Source organism: Mytilus trossulus, chromosome 10 (genome assembly GCF_036588685.1).
Source record: "Mytilus trossulus isolate FHL-02 chromosome 10, PNRI_Mtr1.1.1.hap1, whole genome shotgun sequence".
Taxonomy (NCBI): Eukaryota; Metazoa; Mollusca; class Bivalvia; order Mytilida; family Mytilidae; genus Mytilus; species Mytilus trossulus.
The window spans coordinates 17051772-17063493 of record NC_086382.1 but is presented as its reverse complement, the minus strand read 5'-3'; the positions used below and the strand labels follow the sequence as shown (position 1 = coordinate 17063493).

General features: G+C 32.8%; 1 protein-coding gene across 2 annotated transcripts; it reads right to left on the bottom strand.

Annotated features, from left to right (window-relative positions):
- Window positions 1-3809: 3809 nt before the first annotated feature.
- On the bottom strand, window positions 3810-10817 carry LOC134686958 (translocator protein-like). Of its 2 annotated transcripts, none has more exons than XM_063546841.1 (4): window positions 10708-10817; window positions 9259-9360; window positions 5551-5766; window positions 3810-4124 (listed from the first exon to the last, which is right to left on the bottom strand). In XM_063546841.1, the coding sequence occupies exons 1-4, from the start codon at window positions 10714-10716 to the stop codon at window positions 3954-3956; spliced, it is 498 nt and encodes a 165-aa protein (XP_063402911.1). In that variant the 5' UTR covers window positions 10717-10817; the 3' UTR covers window positions 3810-3953. The 2 variants fall into 2 exon arrangements, with proteins under 2 accessions (XP_063402911.1, XP_063402912.1); XM_063546842.1 differs by lacking the exon at window positions 10708-10817 and adding an exon at window positions 10525-10595.
- Window positions 10818-11722: the final 905 nt, after the last annotated feature.

Here is an 11722-nt window from a genome sequence, read left to right as displayed (position 1 = left end):
GACCACAGTGGTTGAAACCCTGAACGGTTGGGGCTAGTATTGACACAACATTCAAATTGGACACAGCTCTGAATATGGATTGTGATTAAATATTTGACACAGCATAGGTTTCTGACACAGAATGAATGTGGTCTAATGAACTAAATGTGTTTTTTTTTGTTGCTTTTGAGCAATTCAGTATGCTGTTGAATATTAATCTTTTGATATTTGAAGAAATTTTCTTTTTCATTTCTGAAATCTGAAATAAGAAAAATTGAACCCCAACAATTTGTTCACCTCCCCCTTTCCATTATTCCAAAAATGAGCTCAATTCAAATTTCTTATGGAGTTTTCAACAATAATTACTCATTTAAATACATCATAAAACATAAAATGTCATACAGTCATGATTTAAGTTAATTTAACTACTATTCTGGACAAAAAAAAAGAAAGATAACTCTAATGCAAACATTTTATATTGGCAAATTTCCAATGAAGTTCATTAACCTAAAGTTTTTGGCAAATTTCCAATTGAATTTATTAATAATAAAGTTTTTGGCATATTTCCAATATATATAATTTATTAAAGAGCAGTTAAGGTGAGATATTGAAATGAGTTTCAATTACCAACCTTACACTGCTTTTAAATTATGTTTTGTAATTGTCCATTAACCTGGAAACCCTTTTCCCCCTTTTTTGCACCTTATTCCTTAATGGTTAGAGCAATAACTCCCAAAGACAATTCTTACCATCCCTTTGTGGTATTCCAATATCCAAAATCTAAATACATGGTTAGATTCATCATATCAAAGAACCCCAAGAATTCAATTTTTGATGAAATCAAATAAAGTTCATTTTTGGACCCTTTAGACTTCAATGTGAACCAATTTGATAACCAGTTCTAAATATTAAAAATCTAAATGCATGGTTTAATAGATTCAGCATATTGAAGAAACAGATATATTGAATTTTTGTTGAAATCAAACAAAGTTTAATTTTGGATCCTCATTTGGACAAACTTCAAAATTATGCCCATAATAAAAAAACTAAGACCTCAATGTAAACCAATTTGATAACCAGTCCTAAATATTAAAAATCTAAATGCATGGTTAGATTCAGCATATCAAAGAACCCCAAGCCCCTAATGCCTAAACTGTTGGGACTTCTAACTCCCAAAATCAATCCCAACCTTCCTTTTGTGTTCAAAAACCTTGTGTCAAAATTTCATACTTTTCTATTGCCTTTCACTAAAGTTATAGTGCGAAAACCAAGAAAATGCCAAATTGGGCCCTTTTTGGCCCCTAATAACTAAACTGTTGGGACCAAAACTTCCAAAATCAATCCCAACTTTCATTTTGTGGTCATAAACCTTGTGTTAAAATTTCATAGATTTTTATTGACTAAACTAAAGTTAGAGACTAGAGTGCGAAAACTAAAAGTGTTCGGACGCCACAGACGATGACGCAGACGTGATACCAATATACGACCAAAAATTTTTCAATTTTTGTGGTTGTATAAAAATGCTTCTTTTTAGCCTTTTTTTGGCCTCTAATTCCTTAATGTTCAGGGATGTTAACCCCAAACTGAATCCAAGCCTTCTTTTTGTTATATGAACTTTGTGGTACAATTTCAGAGATCTCCATACAGTTATACACAAGTTATTGTCCCAAAACTACAAAAATGCTTGTTTTTTGCCCCTTTTTGGCCCTTAATTCCTAGACTGTTTGCCCCATAGCCCTTAATATAAATTCCAATCTTCTACTTAATGGTATGAACATTGTGGTACAACATCAGAGCAATTGAAATACTTATTCACAACTTATTGTCCTGAAACTGGATGAATGCTTGTTTTGGGCCCCTTAAAAATTTGGGCCCCTAATTTCTAAACTGTTGGGACATAGCCCTAAAAATCAATCCCAACCTTCCCTTTGTGATTATTAACATTATGTTAAAATGTTATTGATTTCTATTCACTTATACATGTACTAAAGTTATTATCCGGAAACCATCCGTCTCGGACAACGCTGACAATGACAACAACTTGATACCAATATACATTATACAACTAAATTTTCATTAATTTTTGCAGTGTCTGATGACACAGCCAACCAACCAAGATGGCTGTCATGGCTAAACATAGATCATAAAGGTAACATGTAGATTTTGGCTTATATCTCTGAAACTAAAGCATTCAAGCAAATCTGACAGGGGAAAAAATGTTCATCAGGTTAAAATCTATCCACCTTGTAATTTTTAGACATATATGACAACCTGTTGTTGGGTTGCTTCCAAGGAATTGGTGATTTTTAGGAATTTTTGCAGTTTTTGGTTATTATCTTGAATATCATTACAGATACAGATAAATTGTAAACAGCTTTAATGTTCAGCAAACTAAGATCCTCAAATAAGTCAGCATGACCAAAAATGGTTAGTTGACCCCTTAAGGAATTATTGCCCTTTATAGTCAATTTATAGCAATTTTTTGTAAACTTTTGTTATCTTTTACAAAAATCTTCTCCTATGAAACCACTGAGACAAATTTAACCAAACTTGGTCACAATCATTGTTAGGATTTCTAGTTTAAAAAATTGTGTCCGATGAACCCACCTGCCAACCAACTTGGCAGACTTAGCTAAATATAGAACATAGGGGTAAATTGCAGTTTATATCACTGAGCAGATTAGACGTAGATAAAAATGTTCATCAGGTTAAGGTATATTTGACCTGAAATTTTTGGAAGAAGCAGATAACCTGTTGTTAGGTTGCTGTCCCTAAATTAGTAATTAGAAGGAAATTTGGTTGATTTTGATTATTATTTTGAAATATACTAATAGATATTAGAGATAATTTGTAAACAGCAATAATACTCAGTAAGATACATGACCAAAAAGGTCAATAGACCACTTTCGAGTTCATCCGTCACCGGAAAAAACTCATCAATTATACGCGCCTTTATCACCGTCATTTTTGCGTTTAGGGGCGTCGTCACTTCCTTCCAATGTTGAGCGAGTGGTTGGAAAACTATAATTCTATATTGTACGAATTATTCGGCAAATTGAATTCTCAAAATTGACAATCAACACTGCTGTCATTAGGGAATTGTCAGTAAGTACCTACAGAGCAACCATTATTTCTAGTTTATCCTGCACAAAGATGATCACTAAGACGCTTGATGAACGTAAATAGTGCAGGGATACAGGCGAGCCCCTCTATCTGGTAAGTGACGTCATAAACGCGTGCATAATTGACGAGTTTTTGCCGGTGACGGATGAACTCGAAAGTGGTCTATTGACCCCATAAGGAGTTGATATTGCCCTTTAAAGTCAAATTAACAATTTTTGAAGTCTTTTACAAAAGTCATCTCCTGAAACAACTGAGACAAATTTGGTCACAAATAAGCATTAGAGTATTTATTTTTTTTAAATGTGTGAGATGACCCTGCCAGCCAACCAACAAGGCAGACACACTGGACAGACATTACTAAAAATAGATCATAGGGTGAAAATACAGTTTGGGACTAGTATGTCTGAAACTAGAACAAAAGTATAACAGTTGCATTATTTCATGCATCAATTGTAAATAGAAATATCATGTGAGCGACACAGGTTCCTTGGAGCCTCTAATTTTAAAGCAGGATATAATTTTAAAGTGGGGGTATACTTAAATGATCAGGGACACAATGTTTAGATGTCTAGTTTTCATTTGACCTTGTAGTCATTTCATTGTTTATTGATGAGCATTATGCTTTTATGAAACATGTAGTTCAGCTTTGTGAGTTTTGTGCTAAAAATATATGTGATCACAATAATATAGCAGGAAGATATAGAAAATCAAATGCAAATTTGTATTTATGTTGCATAACTTTTAAATCCCTGTACTACAAGATTCAAAAAGCCAGTTTTCTTTAAATGTTTTTTTCTTTAATCACAATGACATTCATATATTAATCACATTCGTATAAAGGTAATAAAAAATTAATCTATTTTGTCTTTATTGTCTTTCCATATTCTGTATGTTAAAGCTGTTGCCAATGTCAACCATGCCATGTATGGAATGAACAGTAAACCAGCAGTTCTATTGATAGTTCCAAAGGCATATCCACAAGCACCTGCTGTTCCCCATAGAAATCCCATCTCAATTAAAGACTGAAAAAAAAAAAGTTAAATCCTTTTAAATGTCGTCCTTACAAATATACAAATTGTTGTTTTGAGATTTTTTCCTATTTCCGTTGCTCAATGCTGAGTAATTTGGTTTTTATACTGTTTAGGCGTCCTTCTCATTTCGTCAAGATTTCACACACCAAACTTGTTCAACAACTTTGTTAAATTAATAGTCATCAAAAGTACCAGGATTATAATTTAGTACGCCAGATGCAGGTTTTGTCTACATAAGACTCATCAGTGACACTCATTTCAATATATGTATAAAGCCAACAAGTATAAAGTTGAAGAGCATTAAGGATCCAAAATTCCAAAAAGTTGTGCTGAATATAGCTAAGGTAATCTATGCCTGGGATGAGAAAATTCTTTAAGATTGTAATATAAGCCTTTGTATAAATCCTAATTCTTTGTATTTTCTTTTTGTAGATATTAGTATGAACAGTTGAGATCAATAATATGACGCATGATGTAATATGGACTTATGATCATATAAACATATATGTATTTTGAAAAAAATGTGAAATTAAATTGTTTTGAGTGTACCTGTTATATAAGTCTTTGTTTTTTCTTTATATAGAATGAGAATTAATTTATTTTCGGACGAGCAAAGGGAGGTACAAACATTTTTTAAATGAACATTTACTCACAAATTAGAGCATTGATTGATAATCTAAGTTCAACTTGATGTTCTGACAAAAAATTCCTTATGATGAAAGATTATCTATATTGAAATGTTGGACCGGTGAAATAAGAAAGAAAGAGAGATCTCAATACTAAAATATTTGTAACAGGCTATTATTTGAACTTGGAATTATTTTTTATTATGGAATTTGCATAATTTCTTGTGTTTAAATTTTTTAATAAATTTCATGTTTATTTGGTATTATGATCTTTTGAGCGGTTAATAACACTTTCCATACATTGTATTTTGGTTAGATAGTGTTGTGCGCGGCACAGTACATTCTATGGAAAATAAACTATTTTCTTTGTAATAGAAAGTGTTGTGCGCAGCAAAGAACATTTCAGTACAGAATAAGCATGGAATTTATCAAAAATTTCAATAACAAGAAATCAAGCAAATTCCATATTTAAAAGTAATTCCAAGTTCAAATAATAGCCTGTTTTGTAGGACTTACTTATTTGGCTAAATTGATTACATTAGTTATATATTGTATACTTGGCTGGGTATGTGTGGAATAGTAAGTTTAAAGGTGCAACTATTATCTGAAACAATAGTGTAACATCACAACATAGAAATCCACTTTCCTACTTCTTAGATATTCTGGTAAAATAATGTATTTGCATATATTTTCAAATACATCTCTGAACCAAATTTTTCAAATACTGTATTAATAAATCAGTCTTTCTTATATACAATTTTTTATCTTTTATAAAGCTTTATATAACTTACAGCCCCTATTTTATGAGCACCAAAAAAGAGGGGTGACCAAGCCCAGTTAAGTGCAAGTTGTGAACCATATAAGGCAAGTGGTAGTGTTGCTTCACCATTAAAACCACCACCATCTCTCCACACCATGTACGAGGCATATCCCATACTTGTGTATAAGGTTGTCCAGACTGGACCAAAAACCCAGTTAGGTGGTTTCCATGAAGGTTTTTCTAAATGCTGAAAAAAAGTTTTTCTATATTAATTTTATAACAATTTTAAAACAGCTGCAGAATGAGTGCATGTAAATCCCTTGTTTTTACAAAGAATAAAGTTAAATAACTACCCAATGACATATCAATTAAAAAAAACTAAGAAGGTTCATAATATTACATTAAGTTTCAGATTAAAAGATATTTACCCATCAAAGGTACAAGGGCAATAACTACAAAAATAAACCCTTTTTTGCTCTATAAAACTATTTATAAATATCTTAGAAAAATAAAGGCTTCAGAGCAAATTCTATGTGATTTCAGATAAATACCGTAATATTTCCAAGGAGCACTACTCTTTAAAATAGTTGATCACCACTTATTTTTTGAAAGCGTCAAAGATATATAGATTTCATTAAAATTCTGGTGAGAATTAAATATGTGAGGGCGCTAAGGCAACAACCATTTTCTTATCTGGGGGGGCCTGGGATTTTTTTGAAAAAAATATTTTGATGGCCTAGCTGACTGAAGAAAAAAAAAATTTTTTTGCACTGTAGATGAAAAAAAAATTATGCTGTCACCTGCTTGAAAAAAACTAGAGGCTCTAAAGAGCCTGTGTCGCTCACCCTGGTCTATGTGAATACTAAACAAAGGACACAGATGGATTCAAGACAAAATTGTGGTTTGGTGATGGTGATGTGTTTGTAGATCTTACTTTACTGAACATTTTTGCTGCTTACAATTATCTCTATCTATAATGAACTTGGCCCAGTAGTTACAGTGGAAAATGTTAGTAAAATTTTACAAATTTTGTGAAAATTGTTAAAAAAAAAATGACTTTATAAAGGTCAATAACTCCTTAGGGGTCAATTGACCATTTTGGTCATGTTGACTTCTTTTTAGGTCTTACTTTGCTGTACATTATTGCTGTTTACAGTTTATCTCTATCTATAGTAATATTCAAGATAATAACCAAAAAAAGCAAAATTTCCTTAAAATTACCAATTCAGGGGCAGCAACCCAACAACAGGTTGTCTGATTCATCTGAAAATTTCGGGGCAGATAGATTTTGACCCGATAAACAATTTTACCCCGTCAAATTTGCTCTAAATGCTTTGGTTTTTGAGTTATAAGCCAAAAACTGCATTTACCCCTATGTTCTATTTTTAGCCATGGCGGCCATCTTGTTTGGTTGGACAAGTCACGCCACTCATTTTTAAACTAGATACCCCAATGATGATTGTGGCCAAGTTTGGTTTGATTTGGCCCAGTAGTTTCAGAGGAAAAGATTTTTGTAAAAGCTAACGCTGGACGCTGGACCCCGGACACCAAGTGATGAGAAAAGCTCACTTGGCCCTTTGGGCCAGGTGAGCTAAAAATGCACTGCTAAATTTGAGAATGGTGAAACTAACAACAGTTGAGACAGTGAAACAGCAATTTATAAACATCTTTCCAGTCTACTGTACAGATTAATCTAATATTTCTATTTACACCTTATCACTTTTTGTATTTTCCTGAAATAATATTGATTCACTTATACTTATAGGGTCTTTGCATCGGAACTAAACACATTTATTCCAAACACAGTTGTTGGCATGTCACGGGTAATGTTCTTCTCATATATGTTATGATGGTATGATACTAAACCCCTAACGGAAAGGATTGTGCCTGACGTTCATATGATGAAATCATAATCTTTCAGTCAGTTTAATTGAAGTCTGGAGCTGGCATGCCAGTTAATTGCTAGTAGTCTGTTGTTATTTATGTATTATTGTCATTTTGTTTATTTTCTTTGGTTACATTGTTTGACATCACCTCGGACTTCTCTTGAACTGAATTTTAATGTGCGTATTATTATGCGTTTACTTTTCTACATTGGCTAGAGGTATAGGGGGAGTTTGAGATCTCACAAACATGTTTAACCCCGCCATATGTTTGCGCCTGTCCCAAGTCAGGAGCCTCTCGCCTTTGTTAGTCTTGTATTATTTTAATTTTACTTTCTTGTGTACAATTTGGAAATTAGTATGGCGTTCATTGTCACTGAACTAGTGTATATTTGTTTAGGGGCCAGCTGAAGGATGCCTCCGGGTGCGGGAATTTCTCGTTACATTGAAAACCTGATGGTGACCTTCTGCTGTTGTTTTTTTTCTATGGTCGGGTTGTTGTCTCTTGGACACATTCCCAATTTCAATTCTCAATTTTATTTGATCCGGAAACAATTAAAAGCATACCAAATCTCCTGCATATATGTTACCATGTTAAGACCATACTCAAAACTGCAACTATTATTAACATGAAAAGGTCATTTTATAACAGGAATAAATATGGTATCTTTTTAAGCAGTCTTATAAAGTAGCCCTGATTGTGTATGACACAGACTTGTACATACCGTTAGTATTTTCTGTTTGTATCATTCTTTATACATGTACCTCTTTTCAATTGAATGTCAATTATCATAGTTGGAAACAGTGGATGTTTATAACTTGGAGCTACTCACTCTTTGTCATAACATATGGCAATGGTGGCAACTTCAATTCCAATATTAAATTCAAGGACTGTGGTACCTATATGATGGACTCAGAGAATATCATATCAATGTAGGGAGTGGGTTAGAAAAACAACAACATAGACAACACCCAATGCCAGAATATAGACAGAGCTATGCACTTTACATTTTACATCAATTAGAAAATTAAAATGAATTTTATGTTAATTTTATGGTTTGATGAAGAAAAAAATGTATTTCTGTTTCACATTACAGGAAAAAAAAATTCGCTTTCTTTCTCACAAGAAAAAAAAAATTCTATCTGAGGAAGTTTCCGATTTTTTTTTTATGAAAACTATAAAAATCCCAGGCCCCCCCAAGATAAAAAAATGGTTGTTGCCTAACAGTGCATTTTTCCATTTAACTTTCAAAGGGGCACAACTCTTAAAAAAATAATTGATCAGCACAGATTAAGAACTCATCCAAGACTGATGATATAGACCTTTTATATCAACTTCATAAAAAACTGTCAAGTATAATAAACATGAGAGCGCTCATAAGGTAATTTTCCATATAATTGATATTCCTAAGGGGCATAAAAAATGATATGCACTGATTTTTTAAAATTGTCTGAGACATTGCTGATATTAACCTACAAAGCTTGCATAATAATGCATTTTTTTATATAATTAATGTATTCAAGGTCATAGCTTTTTAAAATAGTTTATCAGCACTGATTTTTAAACTCATCACAGACATTCAAATCCTTTAAATGGTCATTTTAACATCGAATTTCCTGTTTCATCCACATTTCCTTGGTAGTAATTTGTGATTTCTGTGTGAATTTTTTATAAATTTACATCATACAAATGTATGCTTTGTATAGAAAATAATATGGAAACCCTTTAATAAACATCAAAATAGATGACTGTGAATCAAATTACAGTCACCAGCTTTACTAAATTATTTTCTGCCTTAATTCAGAGAATGTATGGTACATGTACATTCTCTGAATTAATGACATAATGTACCTACCTCAAACCATGTCTTCATGTTCTTTCTTGACACAAAACCACCCAAGACTCCTCCAATATGAGGTAGTAACGTAGCTCCCACTGGTGCAATGTATTCTGACATCTGTAAAGGAAAATCAATGACTACAATGAAAAATTATCACACACACACACACACAGTTATTGCTTATCTGACAAATAATACAATCATAATAATTTCTTTTACATAATTTTAAATTAAAAGTTAAAAAAAAAGATTAATTATGTTGGTCGGATGTGGCCATGTTGACTTTTCGCATTTTTGTGTTTTCTCCTTTCACTTTGTAAACATGAACTCAGGAAATCAAAAATGCGAGAAAGCAAAATTGAGAAATTGAGAAATGGATTATTTGAGAAATAGGGAAATGGAGAAATATAGATATGGAGAAATTGGAAAATAGAGAAAGTAAAAACGCAAAAACGAGAAATGAACTTCTCTATTTCCTGTTTTCACTTTCTGCATTTCCTGATTTCAGATATTTTCATTTATTTTATTTTTAATGCTCGGGTGGCATATTGATAGTAAAAAAAAATATCACAAATAGTAAATAATGGCCCGAAGGACATATGTTATGAGGGTGGATAGGAGGAGACCTGATCCCGAAATCCCGGCCTTTAAAAAACAAAATCCTGAGGTCCCGAAAATTAAATAAAGTAAATCCCGACGTCCCAAAATTCGAAAAAAGGATTCCCTGATCACAAAAGGATCAATCCTGAAATCCCGAGCTTAAAAACACCCGATACTGGAGTCCAGATAAAGGTCCTATCCCCCTCTGCTATAGGACTAAAGTAAGATCCAGATTCTAAAAGAAACAAGTCCCACAACAAAATAGTCCAAATAATTATGAGGGGGGATAGGACCTTTATTGGGAATCCAGGATCAAGTGTTTTTAAGCTCAGGATTTCGCTACCTGGGAATATTTTTTTTCGATTTTCGGGATACAAGATTTTTAAATTTCGGGATTTGGATTTTAAGTCCTGGATTTCGGGATCAGCCCTTCTATCCCCCCTCAATTATTACGTCTATTTTAAATTTTTGCTTTGACGTCTTCCTGCGCATCGATGTAAGGTATCAAAGACAAAAAAAATATAATAGCCTTTCAAGATGTCATAATTATTAGGACTACCACGGCACCAGCTTGTCTGTCAAAACAGACGTTGGACGTCAGAGTAAATTATCTAGGGCTAGGTCACGCTCTGCCGTCACTTTTTTTCTGTCCAAATATAACTTATGGTCGATTATACGAACCCCTCATATATAGATAGTCGACCTTCCCATTACCATGTCCATGGATAGGAACAAGAGGCACGCCCCCCATGAAATATAACTGATTATCTCAAACTGTGCTTTAATTAATTATCTGTAACTGATAGTCATATGTCCCTTCTTTGCTATTTCTTCCAGATTTGAATTTTGCCAGAATCTAATTACCTTTGACATCCAGTATTTTGCAACCTCAGAAAATTATGTGAACAACTATTTGATGCAATCATCGAAAGAATGTTTCGTTAAGGTTACCTCCCTTTTCGCGGATTATTTTGAAAACGTCTAAAAACAGGACAGGTAAAACTTGAACAGATATTTTGATACGTTTTTAATGGTAACCTTTATCAAGGATTTGTATAACTATACAAATCCTTGCCTTTAGTTATCTCAACATAATACCGAAACTCAAACTACAATGTACAAGCTACAGAACAGATTTATGAAATAACACTATATGAACAGTTTTCAAAATTTCATATATATTAATTATAAGAAGAGACAAATTTTTACAAGAAATTTTTCATAGACATTGGCAATTTTGCTGGCTCTGATTAAAATATCTGAATTCAAGCCGACAAAATATCACATTTCTATAGAAATTTCTATTTTACTAGTACCAGCAATATGGTGAATTTGTTTTCGGCATTGGAAAGATAAAAAATATGCATGTTTTCCCGTTTGAATGATTTTACACTAGTAATTTTGGGGCCCTTTATAGCTTGTTGTTCGGTGTGAGCCAAGGCTCCGTGTTGAAGGCCGTACTTTAACCTATAATGGTTTAATTTTTAAATTGTTATTTGGATGGAGCGTTGTCTCATTGGCACTCACACCACATCTTCCTATATCTATGTACAAGCCGTATCAATTTCAATTTTTTATATATATTATGTCAGTGATAAATTTGTCCTGGTAAAATATTACTAGTATAGAAAGCTATAAAAGTCAATGCATGGTAACAGAATTTACTAGTATTTCTATTCCGATGCTAGAAGTCTATGTCCCTAGACTAATTTTCCTACGAATTCAAGTCCATGTATCCCAGATATTCCTAGGTAAATGTGTATGTCCTTTTTTTTTTTTTAATTTATCGACTTCTAGTTGTCGACTCCTAGGACAGTAAGTGCGTGATTTTTTCTTGCTACCTGATTGGATGATATTACGAGACGTGAATAATCAAAGT